General features: G+C 41.3%; 1 protein-coding gene across 3 annotated transcripts in view; it reads left to right on the forward strand.

Annotated features, from left to right (window-relative positions):
- The first annotated feature begins 1,358 nt into the window (after positions 1 to 1,358).
- The window catches only part of kif19 (kinesin family member 19), a 40,029-nt gene continuing 20,908 nt past the window's right edge, over positions 1,359 to 20,479 (forward strand). For 2 of the 3 annotated variants that reach the window (XM_015355864.2, XM_015355865.2), the window contains exons 1-3: positions 1,359 to 2,039; positions 4,600 to 4,680; positions 19,966 to 20,076. In XM_015355864.2, the coding sequence (XP_015211350.2) occupies positions 2,001 to 2,039; positions 4,600 to 4,680; positions 19,966 to 20,076 (231 nt within the window). In that variant the 5' untranslated portion in view covers positions 1,359 to 2,000. The remainder of the gene's footprint in view (positions 2,040 to 4,599; positions 4,681 to 19,965; positions 20,077 to 20,479) is intronic. The other variant, XM_015355866.2, reaches the window with a different exon arrangement.

The raw sequence follows: 20,479 nt of genomic DNA on the forward strand, positions 1-20,479 counted from the left end.
CTGCAGTCCATGTGGGTCCTAATGCCCCAGTATAGTGACGGGGACACTTTACTGTAAACAGGTGCTGTCCTTCGGATGAGATGCAAAACCGAGGTCAGGTGGATGCTGAACATTGGTGGTGGTGGAGGGGAGTCCCCATAACCTGTAAAGCGCTTTGAATGGAGTGTCCAGAAAAGCGTTCAATAAGTGTAAGCAATTATTATTAATAATAATAATGCTGTGCTGCGAGAGACAAAAAGCAATTTCTCAGGTGATGCAGCTATCCGTCCGAGTCTGACACCTAACACAAGGACAAGGTTCTGGGCAAAGCAAAATGAAGGAGCAGGTCACAATACCCCGAAGTGTAGCGTTTTTCGCTTGTTAGCGATTTCCCTTTGATCCCAAGGACTGTGCCCAAGGTTTACAAATTAACGAAGTTCTCTCCTTCTGCTCCCGCTTCTTTTTCCTTCAGCAAAGTCTTTCTGGAAAAGTGCTTTCACTGTAAAAAGCATTTTTTAAATTCTTATTGACGTCCTTTAAAATATCCCATTTAAGCATACTATCATTTGTCACCAAGAGGTCCGCATACGCGTCTCCACCCGTTTCCCGTGTTACTCAAGCGCTGGTTCCACTTTGCTTCTAGACCTGAGGGTCACCGTTCACATGAGGCAACAACCGATCCAACCTGATATCGTCTAACAAGTGTCACTGTAGCGTCGCAGCGTCCTTGAATCCCTCGCCACAACAGATGTGAATATACAGCAGGAACAGACGCTGAATACACACCACGTCTACCTGAAGCTACACACTTTAACCCGTACCATTGATGCTTCAGCAGTGAGAGGACACATCCCCGTCACCCTGGTCTGAGGCTGCAGTGTGTACTGCCTTAGGACTTTCTGACGCACTGGCATTTAAAAAAAAAAAGATTTAAGTCTACACAATCAGAATTATGTGCGCAGCGACATCACCACAGATATGAGCCAGCAGCACACACACAACATGGGTTTCATACTGTGCTCAATAACGCGTACTCTAGTCGCGATTTACAGTACAGCAGTTTTTACATGGTTTTACTCTGGTTTTCTGCACTCGCTTGTGTCAGACTGGCTGTGACTGAGCACCGTGAATGCCGAGCGCCCGATAGATGGGCGCGTATGTTTTCACATCGATAAAGCCTTTTACGAGCCAGATGAGCCAGAAGTTATGAATGCATCGGTACAGTAGGTCTACAGTGAGATAAAACATTACTAACCTGCAGTCGACGCGCAGAAGCATGACATTTATGACCTGCCGGAGTGCGGGTTCTACCACCAGAGGGCGCAAACGTGCATTCGTAGCTTAAAGGGTGCTTTGACTTTGAGCGTGAGCGTCGCATACAGTAATTACCTCATGTCAGGCTGCGAAGACTGCTGTTGTGTACATATACCTCAGTGCCGATCTCTAAGGGATCCAGGAAAACAACACACAAGCGGTGAGAGAAAAGGGGAGGGAGACAGAGTGAAAGGTTTACAGATAAGCCGCTGACCAGACCGGTTACTGTTACTCTATATACTCAGCTCGCATATAAATACTGTGGGATTTGTTTTTCTAGAATGGTGGAGACCAAAACTGAGCAGAACTGGTTCCACACCTCATCATAAAAAAAATCTATTGGGGTGACGTTTGAAGTAATGGTTAGTTAAGCTAACCTATCAACCCTAAATTATTCATTTATAGTGTTTGCTCTCGGTCGATTCTAATCAGCTACGGATCTGGCAGTGTTCGTTTCCCCAGCAATGAACTGGACGGGCTGCACAGGTGATGAAGTCGGAGACTCTCCGTGAATGTTAGAAATACTGCTTCGTAGCCAAAGAGGAATCGCCAAAGATAACCTTATCGACCACTGCATTGGAGCTCCGAGTGTCGGACAGCCATGCGGCTGCTCCTTTCCATGCCCTGTGGGTCTTTGTCTTAAGGTAGAGCAGAATCGTACTCGACTCGACCTCGGCAGCGCATTGAGCTACCGAATTATCTAAGCCATGAAAGACACAGGTGAATCAAAGGACCAGCAACTCACGGTAAGTGTTCTGTACGTACTCCTCCTGTGTGAACGAGGAATAGACGTGGACCGACCGAGAGGTCAGAACTGTTACTGTTATAGGCTGTGCTAGACAGTAATTTATCGTGCAAATAAAAGAATTGATGCTCTACGTGATCGTTACCTAAATTATCAGTCAGTTTTGTCGGACAGCATCATTTTAGAAAAATCATGTTGTTTTTTTTAAATGTTTTTCGTCCAGATTCCTCTTTCCAAAAATAGATCATCAAAACCCAACCTGAAGTGATTTACATTAGAAGCACCAAACCAGCACAACCTACGGTACTCACACCCCGAGAGAATATCCTTGGGCCAGACCGGTTTCTTTCACAAAATCAAGTTTCAAATTCGAAGTTTTGTACTAGGTGATAGGTCTGCTTGTAAGCGGCATGAACATTAATGACACATTTAAGAAGCATGAGCTCGATCACACAAGCTGTCAAATGCATGAATAACGCCTTATTCGTAATTCACAGTATCTATGAAGTCAACTGAATGAAGCTTTATATATTATTTCCTAACTTTCCTATTATTGCTTTTAGAAACACTGCTGTTAATTCAGAATTTGTGCTAAACGTATTGAGCATAGAGACTGTTATCAGTTTAACTAGGCAGCCAGATTAAAATAACGGCTTTGAGGTTTACATTAACTGGTTCCTAATCTTACTGCCCAAATAACGATTACAGTGCAGTCCTGTGCTCTTGCCCTGTGCTTCAGTAATGCATGGATATTTCCATTCTCCAAGCATCGGTACTGTCACACTGTAAAAATAGCACAAAAATAGCTCCCCTCGTTCAACATTTATGTTTCTCCCTTGACTGCTTCACAAATGTATTTCTCAATTGACATGCTTATACCTTTTTGCTGCTGTGTGAGCATTTGTACAAGCAACTAGCAACAGCGACAATAATCGCTGTTATACAATAATCTATTGTATATCTCTCCTTGCAACAGAACTAAAACCAGGACGGGATATCCATTCTTTAAATTAATCTAGTTAGTTTTAAAAGTAGCACTATTGTCATGCAGGGAAATGGTGGGAGTTTTATTTGATAAAAAATCAAATCCTGACATCTTTTTCTCTGAAATATTTCTGGAGCAAAGATTTACAGTATATGTTTTTCTCCTGACTGCGACCTTCTACCTTTAAAATTTTGCTGGCAGAGACAGCAACCAGCAGGGATGCAAAATTATCCGCATGATAAATATTGCAGCTTTGGGCCTCTTTATCCTATAACCTGAATACGTTTTTTGATCCGATGATTTTACTTTTTGTCAAACATATTCTCACGTTTGGGGCAGGGATGACTGAGGCTGTCTTGAGCCTCACACTTCAGACGAGCTCGAGCTGAGTTTGTATGAGGCTGAGGAAGAAATGCAGAATAAATCTTAGTCGTTTCAAAATGTAACAGCTTTACTTTGTGTTTGGTCAGTTCTGAGGGTTAGGAACAGGCACTCTTCTAAGCTGTAAAGAACAGCACAAAGCACACTAAAGAGGCAGGCAAAACGTGGAATCAGACAGCTTGACAGGGGTCCAGACAGATGAACACAGTGATGCAGCTCACCCTGCACACCTCAAACTCCTCTTCTCCAAGCCCATACGCAGGAGCCCCTATTTCTACTCCTGTCCCCTCACACACCATGACTGGATGTAAGTAAGGGGGTTCACTTTTAGTTGGAAAGAGCAAACACGCTCAAAAGGGGACCAGAGTCTTTTTTTCCCACAGAGAAGCCTTCCTGTTGCCATATTGTTTCTGGCAGCTCTATCACCCTGTGGCTCCCAACAGGCAGCCCAATGGAGCTCAACAGGTGTGAGCCTGGTCAGCACCTGGATGGGAGACCTTCTGGGAAAGCAAAGGCTGCACCTGTGTGTGTTCTAATGCCCAGTATAGTGATGGGAAAACTATAGTGTAAAATAGGCACTATCCTTCGGATTAAATGTAAAACCAAGACCCTTCGTCGTCGTTAAAAATTCCAGGGCATTTCTCACAAAGAGTAGGGGTGTTCATCCAGTGTCCTGGTCAAATTTCACCCTGGCCTTTTTCAATCATGGCCTCCTAATAATCCCCATCTATTAATTGGCTTCATTGCTCTGTTCTCCTCCCCACTGATAGCTGCTGTGTGGTAAGTTGAGTGGAGTGTCTATAAAAGTGCTATATACTGTAAGTGTCATGATGTCTTTCTAGTCTACAGCAAGACACATTGGCCTAGGGCATCTGAGTCCCAAATGTCTCTCTCGCAATGTGTGACCGCTCCAGTATCATTACACTTTATAATAAATGATACCAGGTAACTGGAATTAAATAAATATTTGCCAATATTACCATATAATATAATAATAAATAAAAGTTTATTGTTCTGCAATAGACTGAAGATCATTACACTTGATCTGATTAAGCAGAAAGCAAGATTTGAGTCAGTGTGCTCACTGAAAGTATTCCAGTTTGCTTTAACAAGCTTGTAAAACTGAGGCGCTCTGTCATGTGAAAGTCTGATCCTGCTGCCGAAGTGCTGATCTCTGTGTTTCAAATGTGTCCAGGTGGCCCTGCGAATTCGCCCACTGAGTGATGCAGAACAGGAGGAGTCAGCCTCTATAGTGGCCCATAAAGTCGATGACCAGGTGAGACATTTATATTCAATTACCTGTGCTTCTCCAGAGATATGACTGCAGTTATTCCACATCGCCAGTCAAAGGTGCTTAGTGGCAATATTATCTGTACTACACAACCACGAAGCTGACATCTTGTGTTTGTTGTGTACTTCTCTGAAATAAATGTGTTGTGTTATGTTCACCAAACATACTGCAGACTGTGTCACTTCAGTTTTTATTCCATTCTAACCTAAGTGATGTGCCTGAAAGTACTTGATCCAGTTGGTTTTCTTGAGGTATAGCTTTCAGGTTGAGCTGGCTGAGAAAAGCTGTGATGAAGTGGGGGATGATGTGGGGTAGAGGTGGGGTGCACTTGGGATTATGAAGCCAGTGGACAGTTTGCAAAAGAAGATTCACAACGTGACAGCAATGTGTAATTTTTCTGTGCCTCAGCAGTCAAACTGCTTGGTTGAAAAATCCCTCAACAGCAATGTTTTGAGTCTCTTTTTTTGTCCCCTTAGTACATGTAGTGTATAAAAGATACAGTGCTGTTATTCTGCCTCTCCCATCTAAACAAGTACTGTATACTGTATAAATAAATGAACAAGTCCTTAGGCCAAGTTAGAAGATTCAGATCATTTGTTATCACATGCTGCCATTAACTTGTAATCAGATTTTCAGCAGGCAGACTTCTGATTGTCCCAGTTGGCAACAATGTCATTTTAGCAGCAGATGTGGAAGAAAACGAATGACCGTTGTGTGGGTAAAGGGCAGGGGAGCTCACTGCTTGCCTGGAGTTGACAGACACTTTTAAGAAACTCTCTCTGGGACAGCCCCAGGAGAACAAGTTGCAGGGGCAATTATAGTTGTGTTCCTATATCGTACAGGCTCTTACATCATGGGTTTGATGAGACCCAGGCTCCTGTGACACTGTGAGCTCACAGACCATTGTCTGCCATGGTGACAGTCCCTGTCAGCTGACACAGCTCAGCTTTACAGCAGCTACTGTACAAAGAGACCGTACACTGCACCTCTTTCCAGTTTGACTGCACTGAGATTTGTTCACCTGCACCACATGGAAAGCCATTAATACTGGAAGGACTACCACCTAGCAGATATTGGGGAGTTTTCTTCATTGGTTAATTGTTGTTGGTTATTGGTTATTGGGGAGATGTCCAATCCTGTTTCTGGAGCACATTTTCATGGTGTTCAAAGAAGCAGCACCTTAAGAGCTGAGAGGCACTGTTAAATTGCTCAGAGTTAAGCCTGAAACCAGCTGGGTTTGCCCAGACAGAGTGAGTTAAAATGAAAACCTGCAGATAAACTGGCCCTGCAGGACCAGGAGTGGGCAGCCTTAGGTTAGGTCCTGACTCACTGTCAATAACAACCAGATCCTATAGTCCTTCCATTAAATATGGCGACTGTATTCAAGGGCATGGAGACAGATTAGTCTGGTTTGAACTGGCAGCACAGACAAGTCCTTTAAAGCCAGGCAGATCTGGATTTTAGGCAGGGTAAGATCATCTTAAACGTCCACCATCTGCTGCTATGCAGGAGTGGGCACAAATCCTGAGGCTTGAGAGTCTTGTTCTTATCCATATCATCAATAATGGCAGATATACAGTACTGTGCAGTATGTTCAATATCTAAAAATGGGATGGATTTAATGAGTCCATGTTGATGGATTCAATGAAGCAGGGGGATTGGTTTTGCCCAGTTCGTTAAACGGATGCAAGCTGACTCTTTTGGAGGCTTGCTGTCTGTTTTGATCTGGTAATTGAAAAAGATGGGATGCTTCACACCTTGTGAATAGTGAAAAGGAACGATCCTAACAGAGTGGGGTTTTGTTGTGAAATGCAAAAGCTTCTCCAGCCTTTGGCTGTGTGCTGTGTGATTAATAAATTACATTTCTTTCTGAGAAAGTGTGCCACCTACAGTACATGTAGCCTAGATCTTGAGAAGCACATTAAATGACACATTGACACCGTATTGAAGTGGGAGTTTGTTTGTGCGTGTTTTGATAATGAGCAATTGCACTCTCATTTTGCATGTATGTGTTTTCTGTCCTCATTGATTAATGTGCCTGACTTCCTGGTGCCGTTCTTTGCTTGCTCACATGTTGCTGTGCTTTCTGTACATGGAGACAAAAAGTATCAATTCTCAATAGTGCAAACACACAAGGTTCAGGACAGGAAATGAAAAAAAACAACTATGAAAGGGAACTTAATCTGAAGGAAAGTGAAAGCTCTTAAGGGCACGCTTTGACTGACAGGTTTATTTGGCGTCATTGATATGTGATAGGGTTCTTACATTGTTCTTCGTGTCAGATATGCTTTTCTGGGAGAGCTGAGCAGTGTTGTGTGTCCAGGCTGTTATAAGCAGGCTCCAATGACTCTTCTTAAGATGTGTTCTCTATAGTTAGGATACGAGAGGAAGAGGCAGACGAACCTCTGTCTCTCTGCTTGGAGAAAGATGGTCTTAAGAAGAAACAGAAGAAGAAACATATATTTCTGTACATTTCTTCTTTAACCAAAAACAAACAGCAAATATTTCCATTTTACTTTTGCTTTTCCACAGTTATGGATTAGTAACCATAACCTTTTATGTTTCTTAAACATACTATTCCAGTGGGTCATACATATAGATAACCAGTACCTTATAAAGGTTTGCTGTGACAATTGATTCTAAGGTAAGCGGGCAAAATGGGATGATATGATATTAATGGTAATCTTTCAAAATTCTGTATGGTCTCTTAATATGCCCCATGAAGTGCTCAGTGCCACGACTGGACTGTGTTGTTGGAGCATGCTGAGGTAGCAGGATGTAGCTCCTGTTGTTTTAGAGCCTGTAAAGGGCACAAAGCCCGGGCAACACTGCCAGGAGCATAGTGGAATGGTTTATAGGTAGGCCATGTCTCCATGGCGACACAGAGACAAGGTCAGGTCCATTGTTTGGTTTTCAGTACTGTAGGCCTTTGGAAGAAACATCAGATGTGTCAGATAGGATGGGAAAGAAGAGGGAGGGGTGTCTTGTGTTTTACGGCCCCAGGCAGTCACAACTTGAATATGGAAAGGTAATGTTTTATCTTTCTAAGTTAATTTGTTTACATTAGCCAGACCAGAAAGCTTTACCCAAAGAAGCTGACATTTAAATGCCAGTTAACACATTTTTGTTTTAAAAACACATGACTGTTGCTAAATCAGGCACTCCATGTTTATGAGGAAAACATCTCCGCAAATCAGAAAATCATCCACCTGTAGCCAGTTTGTAGACCCCAGAGAATCAGGCAATGGGTCTTTAGTGAAATTTGGCGAAAATTCCTGACTCTCTCCTTTCGATTCCCAACCCTTATCGTCCTGAATTGAAACATGCACAACGGTTTCTTTGAGAAACAGGTGGCCAATACAAATTTCTAACAAAGAAAAGTACAAAATTCTGCTTCAGGATCCAGAAGAATACCTGGGCTAACAGAACAAAGACTTTACTATAAAGAGCTCCTTTGGGGCTTTACCTGATAACACAGCACAGTGAGTCTGCAGATTCTCTTTTTGTCAACAACAAAGCAAACTTTCTGAGCCTTATGACTGCAGGTCTGTTATCAAGATTTGGATTGCTTTAACTGGGCCTAAGACACATTAGTGTCAGGTGCTGATTAAATCATTCAAATAAATATGTGTGCACATATAAATGGATATTTCTTAGAAGATAGACATTGATATACTGTAATAATGATGCATGTACATACGGTAATACAATGCAAGTTAAATTTGTTTTAGTTTTTAGAATCCTCACAGAGGCCACTAACATAGCCTTTATCCTTAATTCAAGTTTTTAAATAATGTATGGTGAATTCTTCATTTCTTTAAATAGGACAGAGAAGTAATATGCTAGGTTGTTTTTCCTTCTGGAGAATGCCTTCAAGAAGCATCTGTTATCACAAGGCAGTTGAATTTAGTCAAGTCGTCATAAGAATAAATAAACAAATGAGCCTAAAAGAGGATTGGTTGGAAAAACCAAGTTTCCATGTACAACAGTGTCGATGTCAGATGGTCAGTCACAGTAAAGCTTAAGAGTTTGCCATAGTCAGAGGAGACTGGGAAACAAAAGAGAGGGTGAAGGAAGGGCTCCTTCCTGGAGAGGAGTTTAATCTGTTTATCCTAACTGATGGTCTTAACCCTGCTCCACGAGCTGCTTACACAACCAGATTCTTTTAAGTGGATCAGAAGCCTCGACATTAATAAGAGCTCTGTAGTGGAACAGGTTGAGCCTTATGTCTGAGCTTGCCTTGCTAGACATAGTGCAGGCTTAATTCAGTACTGTAGGTCTGGTGAAGGGAAGAAGCTGGTGACCAGATCAGCTTGTTTTAACTCTCTTGAGTGGGACGTCTGGTACATACAGTACAGTAGATATCATGAAATATGAAAAATTCTATTAAAAAAATTCTTACCTTTTCACTAATAGGTGTCCAAGTTGACACTGCGTAGTACTCATTACACATTTTCATGGTACGTTGTCTGGAGTTCTTCTTTAAGGAAAGGGGAATACGTGTGGCCAAGCCAGGAAGGAAAGCCCTCTAAGGACTCTCTGTTACTTGAAAGATTTTGGTGCCACTTCACAGCTCTCGTGTGTCAGTGTTATTCATTTTTAATCAATATGGTCCTGCGCATCAGGGGTTTTGGTACCATGGCCTAAGGCAGTTTTAGCCGCGGGTTAGAAACCAAACGATTACAATTCATTGTGAAAATATTAGCAAAGACTCACTTCTGTATTGTTCCTGTAACATAATACAAAGTTTTTGACCTGTGAGTTACAATGCATTCCAGTCCACAGCATGTGCCTGTGTCTCTGTCTTCCAGTTGGCCATGTGAGTCTGAGCAGAGAAGGGCTCTTGTGTAATTGAGAGAAGAGCTCTGGGCGCCTCTTTACTCCATCTAGCCACTTAATACCTGTTATGCAATGGGTAGCTGGGGGAGTGGCAGGGCTAATGAAGAGCTCTCGTGCAAATTAAGACCAGAGCCTCATCAATTTTAAAATCCAAGTCTGGTGAAAAATGTGGATCTTCAACTTGGTGCTGTTTACTTTGCTTTCCCAATTAGGAGAAAAGTCTGTTTTTGTCACTATGCGTGGCAATGCGTGGAAATGCATGGCATTATAAAAATGTTTGGGAACTTTAATATTTAATTGTATCTCTGCATGAATTCTTTCTTATGTCAGATTTGGGTACTGGGGCGTTAAGCTGTTCTGAGCACAACTGTACAGTACTGTACACATCCCAATAATCTTCTCATTTCACCGAGCCTGGATGACAGATAAATCTTAGTAATGAAACTGTGGAATCTCAAAAGAATATTGTTTTTGAAAGCAAAAAGCATTCTGTCTCAAGCATACTGTGAGTCCATATTGTGCCTCCAACATGGCATGACATTGTGGAAGTAGTTATTGAACTGTTTCTTCTGTTTTGGGGTGTGGGGGAGCTGGAGCTTATCCTGGCAAGCAATGGGTGCAAGGACTCCGGGGCAAACACACACACACACACACACACACACACACACACACACACACACACCAGGGCCAGTAATGCAAAAGTTGAACCAACTCTATGAAGTACGGGGGGGAAAAAAAAATCCTTCACTTTGTGTGTGGTGCTTTGTAATGTCACCAAAATGTTCAATTTATGGAAACCATTGATTTTTTTCTACATGCCACATTACAGTATATTAAAAGCACTTGATTGGCACATTTTCTTAACCTAACGACCTGTGGACAACGGTTAAATTGACCCAGTTATGACTGAATTGCAACTAAGATTTTTTTCTGAAATAATTTGCTCATTATTCGAATAGACTTGTTCTCTTCAAGAAGCATGTGCATTGGCAGACTGGAGGTCCTGAGGGGAGATCAGCCTCCCGGCATGCTGTTGTCAGCCAGAGCAGACGCTGTTTCTGTTTGTGGTTCGACAGCCGTCAACACAAGCTTGTGACGCTCTGTTTTCTTACTGGCCTGTCATTGTTGTGCAGCTCTGACTTGCCCTCACAGTTACCTCCGACCCCTGCAGTGACCTTTGCAGGGGTTTGGGAAAAGCCTTTCGATTGGGTGAATGCCAATGGCAAGCAATATCCTTTCAGGGTGTGCATGGAGAAAAAAAGAGATGAACCAGAAGTCTTTTAGCATAAAAAGTGAGATGCTTGCCCTTTTCTGTAAGTGTGTAAGCCATGTGAAACTTAGAAAAAAGTTTTTTTTATTTAAGTGGATACCTTTAGCTCACTTAGGATTGTTTTGCATTTGCTACCATAGTCTGCTCTAGTAAAGAAAATGTCAACAGTACAGTTTAATGTGCTGGTGTCTGTGATTTGGATCCAATTAAGTTTGAGTTTGCAAAGCAGGTATTAGTTCAGACCAGATCTGTAAGTATCGTCCAGTCATTCCATTTTGTGACGGGTTGCATTAGGACTAGGACGATCTATTAACTTTCCTTAGGTAAGCACACAGGCCAGCAGATAGACTTCAATACCTCCGTGAAATGTAACTAGTCGATATGATATCGCAGAAATATGTGCTGCTTTTCATCAATAACACCATAGAGAAGAAGAGTAGTGAGTTAATAGTGGTTTTGTAAGCCAAAACACATTGCCAGTACAGTGTAATCTCAGAAAATATCTTACTGAATACTTATTAGTCATTTTATGCAACAGGATTCCATGTGTTTTTGAGATAGAGGCATGAGGTAGAATAGAAATGAGGTTCTACATATGTAACACTAAGGACTGAATCAGAAATCCTTTGTTAGCTGGTTCATTCATTTCTTGTTTCAGAATTATTGAGAATTGTTAGGTTTCAAATTATGTTAGAATTACTACTTTATTATTATATTTTAACAAGAACAGCGCTGTTTCTTTTAATACCATTGGAAACAAGCCAGTCCTGGACTGCTTTTTTCTTTTGCTCTTGGAATACATTAAAATTAAAGCTGGTTGCATTCAGTTTTCAAATGCATTTCACTCCCTGGATCAACACTGGGCTCCTCAATTGCAGCATGGACAGAATCAGATCAGCTCACGTTGTTATGCAATGTGAGTCGTGTTTTGATCCCATTGAAGATTTGTCTTCTTTAGTCCAGAATCCCCTGGGCTTTATTTATCTTGCAGCCTGGAGTCGAGAAATTGGACAGGTTATGTAAAGAGAACAAGGCTGCAACTAAGCACCGTGTATCAGGTATGCTCTGAATACGGGCTGTGGTGAAATTGATGAACTGCCTCTGAAAGGAGATACACCATTCTGCATACCTGGTGTGTACCTGGTGCTGCCTCAGCCCTAGAGAATAAGGCTGTGCATCAGCAAGCAGCTGTTCCAGATTTCAGAGGAGATTCAAAGGTTTCCGTTTAAAGTCTGAAGCTGAGAGACGTGAAATGCAATTTTGCAGCCAACATAATGCAATCAACATCATTTCACGTTCAGATGTCCTGGATTCTGAGTGTCACTGTCTCGTGTTGCTCTGTAAAACACTAGTGGAGATGCAGAGACTGCCAACTGCTTTCAGTCGTAATGTAGGCATTAAGTAAAGAACAGAAGGAGGGAGAAAACCAAGATAACATGTCTGTTCAGGAACAGAAACTGAAGCCTGCAAAGCGTTTTCAAAGGGACATTTTGATCACACTGATCAGCTTAACAGCCTATGGGGGTGTTGTTGTTCTGGTTTCTTTCAAGCGGTGTGAGACACAGGGAAGCCAGCTGGTGACGAGAGGTTCTGCGTTGCGTGAAACTCCCTCCTTCTGCAGAACCCTAAGACCGGTGCTCTTGTCCAGATGGCTGAAGGAACACCCTATCTGTTCCTATTAGCGTAATGGCAACAGGTGTCCCGGAGCTCTGGGAAGGAGGAATAGGCAGTGTAAGCAGACCGCTACCATGGTAACCTCCCTGTACACAAGGAATAGAGATTAAGGTAATCAGTGGAAAGATATATGTAAACAATATTGTTTTAAACACAAGGATTCGTGTATTGTAGATCAGATGATCTGGATCTTTTGTATGTATAGATGAGCGATAGTGAATAAGTACTGTGTGTTTTCAGCTAGACATTATATTTTGCCTTCTTATGCCTAAATTACACCTATTATATTAATGATTATTTATTTTTTATTTATAAAGTGCCAAACCCAAGAATGCTGTACATCGTGGATAACGAAAAAGACAAGAAAAGTAAATGAAGAAAAAATATAAAAATATATATATAAAGAAAATATAATAAATATATATTGTAGATTTCCCTTAATTTGGAATATTTGATATGTTTATCAATTAATTGAATCACGTATCTAGTGCCATGGTAATGTGAAATAGAAACACATTACATTTTCAAGTCAGGCATGTTGTGTCAATAAACACTCAGAAACATTAAAAAACAGATTTTTCTTGCTTATCAGGCTAAACAAATGAAATGTGCCATTATATTCCAATTTTATACCGTAAACTTTGACGTCCCATCAACTATTTTGCAATCCATCATCTCCAACACACCTTGTGTGTAGTAAGTGTGTAACCATTGCCAATCACTCCTTACTTATCTTTTACTGGCACTCTTGCAATACCAGGCTCCCCTGTAGAATCTCTGCATTCAGCAACAAGCTGGATACATTCCAATGTCACAGAATACAGCTTTATATCTGTTTTTTTTTTTCAGTTTTCCATATAATTTACTCCTATACAAATTGGAGCAGTTGGGGACATAATAGAATAATGCCTCTGTCCAGGCATAGCCTTCACATCTGAAAAGCTGCTGAATGTAATGCAGCTGGTGACACAAAATGGGAATGGATCTGAATATCCTAGAGAACTCACTTGTTCTGTGACCTTCAGAAGTCATCAAAGAATGACATGGAGTTCCACACTTTTCAACACTTGAGTGTTCATTGCTGAACGATTGCTATGCCCTTCATCAGCATTCATTTTCATTCTACAGTGCGTACTGTAAGATCCAGGTTTCTTTTTAAGCATTGGAGTGAATAATTGGGTTGCACATTCATGCTTTGCTGATGCGAAGTAAAGTGTGAGTTCGAAATGACTGCCGATTGTCTTGCTAATTAATTCTATCTGGATTTACTTTACACATTGACAACGTTAGATGTCTTATTGATGTTAATAAAATAGGTATGGCTTTAAGACCCAGTGCACAAGCCTGCAAACATAAACATAAAAAAAGGTTTCCAGTAATACTGTACCTTGTGGCTTGAGAAACGTGACTACAAATATGCTGTTATTATTACCGAAGTGCTAAGATAATGAAGCCCTTATGAGTCCCCTGTCCACTCCTGCCCCCAGAGCACATTAATTAAGTCTGATTATCTCTCGTGAGGGATAATCCCTTTATTAACCTGCCAAAGCACAGTGCTCGGCCGCCGGCTTGTCACTGAGGTGAGCTCTGGGTCAGTGCCAGGAAAAAAACGTATTAGCCTTTGTGCAGTTGTGAGCATCAGACGAACAGGGTTTACTCACTGCAACATTATTCACCGTGGCGCTCTGCCTTCTACCCTGGCAGTCAGGGGAAATGTCACGCTGATCAACAGAGGGTTAATGAATACTGCACTACTGTAGCACTAAGTAAGCTTGGGATCTGGGCTGTGCTTTGCAGATAGGTTTATAATACGGTACATCTAAGTGCCCTGTAGAGTTCTTACGTTACCCATATAGCCATGTCATAAATATATATAAAAGCATTGAAAATAGCTAATGCCCATCAAAGTCAAATAACAGGAATGAAGGTTTAAAGGACATAGGAATAAAATTGATTGCATGCTGTAATCATTGACCATTTGTCATTGTCACAAACATTGACATTGAAACAGTATATCCAACTGTAAAAAGGTAGTAAGATTTTTTGTTTTGGTATCATTAGCACACACATTTCCATCCAAGCCTACAATTCATCACCGAATGACACATCATTACTCCACTTCCAGGCATTTCTCTGATGTGCTTCTCCTACTCTGATAAGACGCACTGCTCCTTCTGCTCGGGACTGTGGAATGCATGTGCAAAGCAGTTACGTGCTGTTGGATGTAATATTATATTTGAGTCCAGATTCTCTGCGCTACCGTGTTTCAACTGCAAAGCACAGACATATAGTATTATTTGATGTATTTACAGGTAAGTTGGCGTCTATTGTCTCAGCTCAAATCAATCTAAATTGCTCTGTAGGATGAATCAGAGTCCATTAACCTTTGAAAGTATCATACAGGTATAGCAAAATTTTGGCCTTCAACTGAATATGCTAGTTCATATTGAGAAACAGAAAGAGATAATGGGCAGTGAAAATGTCAGCACCTTTGTCAATTTGTTCAGGGCAAAACAAACAGCTTCATATTTGCTTATAGGAGTACTGGCATCATTACTGAAGTTCTAAATTCAAGTTTTTTTTTCAGGAGGTCAAACCCTAATCTCACCCACTGTCACCTACTTATAAATATCACATTTCTGGCTTTCCTGCTCTGCACATCTACTCAATATTCAGCCTTGCAGCAGCCTACTGGCTCATTGCTTTTAAAAGAAATGTAGGGAGGGGTTCCACAGCCTTATCCTCATGGACAGATTGCTCTTCTTCTCAGCCAGGCAAGTTATGCTAATACAGCATAAAGCACTAATTCCGGACACACCTCTCCTCCACCTTAAAGTTTGGTCAAACTATCCCCAGATAAGACTATAAAAGAGTTAATGCATTTGATGATACTGTGCTGCCTAGTGGCTACAACTAAACTGAAACACTGAATGTGAAGTGTTAACACACCCAATACAATTAATGTACTGGTTTAGAATAATGGCTCCAATTACTTAGGTGCTTTGAAGTCTTGGGTAGCTCTGTGAACATTAATTATTCTGCATGTAATGTGAAAAATGACATGACCTCGGTTATTTGTCAGGTACTGAAATGTAAGGAATTTCTTTCAATGAATTTGTTTTGTGCTAGACAAATGGTTCTGGTTATGCAAACATGGGTGTCACATATTAATGGTTTTATTCCATTTATAGAAAAAATGTTATTTTGTAAAGGAGATCACAGAACAAAAACTGTGTTATTCTGTGTTATTCTTAATTTTTTAACCTTAGAAGATTATAAATAAATAAAAATATATAATATATATTATAAATAATTTTTGTAATGGGTAGTGCACTGGCAGTAATTTTCTGTCTGTCTGGGTTACTACATGTAGTAAGTAATTTCAGTAAGTTCAACTGAACATTCTCGCAGCTGCATGACACTCGACTGAAAGCCGTTAAGTGCAATAGCTCCTTTAGCTCTGTTGACCTTCGCTGATTCCACGTTACTACGATTTAAAACATTGTTGTTTTTCATAAAAGAAAAAAGAATATGGTATCAGGTAATATGCTTTGTGATGCAAAGTGCTTTAATTAAAAATTAAAAACTAAAGCTATTTATCGTAGCCAGGGACCAGGAAATTGCTTTTCATTTATGTTCACATTGGCAACAGCGCATTAATCTTCCCTCCCTGCAAGATCACACATCTCAGCTGACGTCCAATTTATTCAGCACATAAATTAGTAAAGAGACCTGCCTGCACCTGTGCTGGCAGCCAGCTACAGAGAGCGCTGGCCAGGGAGGAAATCTGAAACGGCTTTCCCAAGCGACAGCGAGGAAAGTTTGGCCTTTTGTTTTCTGTTGAGCTGAGTGTGAGTGATGGGAGCACTGGTTTGGTAAATGGGAATCTGTGGTGCAGCAGGCATCTCTTTCTGTGATTGCCTCCAAGGGGGAAATATTAGGTCATATTTAATCCCACCTGGGTGGGAAATACCTTTCCATGAGCATTTTGCCAAGTGAATATGAATTCTGGAGCAAAGCTTTACCACATTTATTCCTATGCAGATGTGCCTTTTTTCTAGTGGTGCAGTGTGTTCACCTATTGGCTGTGAACTGGTGCCAATATGTTTGGAAGAGTAAGAAATCATCGTACGCATTGCGATTTTTAAAAATTCATTAGTAGAACTAGATCACATTTTATCTTAATAATCTATGCCAAAATCTTGTCCAAAATACATTTTCTGGCAGAAAATATGACTACAACGTTCACCGGGCCTAAATAAATACTGTGGTTTTTTTTAAATAAAAACATAAGAGAAGGGATCTGATGTATCTCATCATTTTATCTTGCCTCCAAAAATACTCATCTATAGTTACTGTACATTATTACTCTATTGTGTTTAGTCCACTGCTATCCAGTTATGCTTAACAGGAATCCGGTAATGCTGTGGGAGATGTTGAAACATTTCCTGTAAGAGTCGGACAGAATTACATTTCGTATTCTTAAAATTTAATGACTGGATGCCTGACCTTGTGGGTTGCGTCTGATCACAGCTTGCCTCTCAAGCCAGGGTTGAGCCTGCAAGACTCAGAGCCGCTCAGTAAAAGAAAGGCTGCCCTGGGAATGTGAATGGGCTGCACTGTGAGAAGTTCTGGGCCGCTGTTTTCCCATGGCTGGTGGGCTGGATTGGTGTGGAAACTCGGAGACACGCAGGCCAGGGTGTGGGAGTCATGCGGCATGTCCTGAGTGGTCGATCAGGTGGAAGGAAGCCACGCTCCAGCCTGCTTGTTCTAACATGTCTGTCACAGCTGACAGGATTTCCTGTCTGAGGTCCTACGCGGATCTATAAATAAATAGCTCTTATAAATAAATAGTCCCGAAATGGGGGACTAAAAAAATGTCCCCTTGCTTAGAACCCACATTTGAAAATGATCTCTGGGTTCTTCCTCAGATGAATCTGGCCAGTTAATTGGGAAAGAAAATTTATTTTTTTGAAAAGGAAGTCCAGTGCAAAAGAGACACCGACCTGCAACAATCATGCGCTGCAGTTTAGCTTAGGTGTTGGCAGTGTGGCATTATGCAGATGTTTTGGAACATAAATTATTATACAAAGACCAGAGGCATGGAGAACAGCAGTTTGGATTAGTTAGGTTTTTTACTGGATTGCCTGTTACAGGTATTACTGGAGCTTTTTTTTCTTCACAGACTGACTGTATTGAGAAGATAACAGGTTGTCTAAAGTGATACTTGATTGCCTCTCTTGTGCTACAAAAGAATCAAAATGTTGCCTTAGAGAAACCTGTTGATGAGTAACAATAAGCTGTCCATTATTCATCATGTCCAGACCTGTTTTGGGTCAGACAAGGTTGTGGATACACAATAATCTGCCCATGGTTGTGAGTCTGGGAAGGGATCTTCTGTAGTTTTGTCACTCATTTAGGTGTAACAGCTAATATCTTCAGAGTCTCAACAGAACTTCCTGAGACTCAAGGAGATGTTAATAAAAAACTGGATGAAACCCTTCACATCAGACAAGTTTTATTTAAAAGCAGCTACGTGCTACCCTTGCAAAATTAAAAAAGGACAAAGCATATTAGCACAGTGCTCTGCCTTACCCTTCTATGGTTGGAGAATCACCTGCTTGGCCTTAAAAGATGCCATCTGTGGCCTCTGTGACGTACTGGAGGACTCAACGGGTACAGCCAGCTGAACCACATCTTCTCTTGTTTTCCGATGGCACACCGTGGGCACAAATTCATCAGCCCTCGCCGCAGCCCACTCTAATGGGCCATTTCACACAGATAACAGTGTAGCGCTCATTAGAGCACTTAAGAAAATTAGCGTTACAAAATCTTCCTGGCACCATCTGTCACCCGTCTCCCTGGCTTAGGTAACCCAAAGCAGGTCGAGCGCCAGATGGCAGGGGAGACTTCAAGGAGCAGGAGTATCTCCAGCCTTAATCTGCCCCGCACGTGAGCAACCGTCTGAGCCCTGCCTGCCGTCCTGGGAGTGATCGGCCCCTGTTTGAGCACTTCACTCTCATCGCCTTCCTGTTTTCCAGTCATGTAGAAACCTGTTGTTGTGCACAGCACTGTACAACAATGTGTGTGTCACTTTCAGCTGAGGAAGAGAGACTGACTGCTTTGCAAGATACCTTCCAGTGGAGGACCTACAGTACAAACACTTAAAGCCTCTGGCCCCTGTCATTTCTTTTCTGCTTGTTTTAGTTTTTCAGAAGCATGGGTGCCTAGTAGTCTGATTTCATCAAATCTCAGAAATTAAGCAGGGCTGGGTCTGGACAATACAGTGGTGTTGGTAGACCAGTAAGTGGGACTCTTTCCTCTGGATCAGAATTTCTAAACTAATGCCCAGGGCAGTGAATAGGGACACTGTGCTGTAGGAGCACAGTGCTGTGGGTTCTTCTCATTTAAATGTGTACTCATGGAAATTGGTATTGAAACTCTTAATTTTTTCCTTTCCATTTAGCGTTTGTGTCACTCGCTGTGTGCATTGTATCTTGGTTTAATGGAGGTCTTTTAAAAGTCAGATTGCTTCTCATGAATTTAAATGGAACAGCTTCAAAGTGAACAGGCCCTACAGCACTGAGTCTCTGTCACTCATCAAACAGCACCATGGCTATACAGCTGAAGGGCTGCTTGCTCTTGGCTAAGGAGGTATGGAGTAGTTCTGTACCTCTGTGGATTTTACTTCATTTTCATATTTGGTAAATGGGATTTTTTTTCGTGCATGTTTCATCAAGAGAAAGGCCAGCTCATCTTTTTTTTTCCCCAAGATGAAACTGATTAAAAATAAACCACTCATTTCAGTCAAGCATTCAGAAAGTGGGATTGTGTAACATTAACGTTGCTCTCACCCTGTCATTTGTACTGACATGCTGCAGCCTTAACAGTGTTATTAGATGCATTCTGCTCAAGTGTATTAATGGTAGTAAAGCTAAAAGTAAGTGCAGATAATGGACTAATAGCTTTTAAAAAGCATTGGTAAGTAGGTCTATAAATGAGCTGGTTGTATCCAATCACAGGACATTCATTCTGTCACCAGGGTTGAACCCTGTGCCCCATTCACTGTTTCCACTATTGACCCCCACATTTCCTGAGTACGTTTATTCCAGTTCTGCACACTTACCAGCAGTCTAATGCTTCATGGATATGGCTCTGTGAAAACTAACAAATATTATTTGCCACTTAATTAAATAGCAGTCATTAAACTTGTGAGGGTCGAGATGGGTAGCTTGCCTGCACATTCATTGCACATTTTAAATACATTTCTTAATGTGTGGCTTTTACTTATTATGCATGTCTTACAAAGCTTTTGTCAGCATTTGCTTTTGTTCTGCAGGACAGCTCCTGTATGTGTCGACAGCTCAGGCACTGAAAAGCCTCTCTGAGATCTGTTTATGTTTGAAACAGGAGCTGGTTCTTTGCACCTCTTGTCAGTCCGGCCCTGCTGTGATGTGGGGCTGACCTTTGTCTTTCTTTTGCCCCAGATGGTAGTTCTGATGGATCCAATGGAAGATCCTGATGACATCCTGCGTGCCAATCGCTCCAGGGAGAAGACCTACCTCTTCGACGTGGCATTTGACTACTCTGCCACTCAGGTGAGAAAGATCCACTGAGTTACATTGATCCACCACACTATCCATTTCCTTTTCAGCTTCTTCTGGACACTTGATACATTTATCTTGTTACAGGGCAGTTTCTGGAATCTTAGCTTGACTTTACTGTATCTAGGATCTTCTGGACTCTACATTTACAGTATACCTTGACAGATATGACTCCTGCACTCCTGAATTTCTGTGGTTCATGACAAAGTTCCATTTCAGGCAGTTCCTCTTTATCTTTGTTACAGAATTAAAAAAAAATGTTTAACGTGCTTTTAACCTCTAAACTATGTTATTGCTACATATTTTTTGATTGACCCTTGGTCTGTCACAGTGTTTTTCAAATAATAAAACAAAGTAATCCAGCTTTTCCAAATAATATATCTTTTAAGACCAGTTC

Source organism: Lepisosteus oculatus, chromosome 9 (genome assembly GCF_040954835.1).
Source record: "Lepisosteus oculatus isolate fLepOcu1 chromosome 9, fLepOcu1.hap2, whole genome shotgun sequence".
NCBI lineage: Eukaryota > Metazoa > Chordata > Actinopteri > Semionotiformes > Lepisosteidae > Lepisosteus > Lepisosteus oculatus.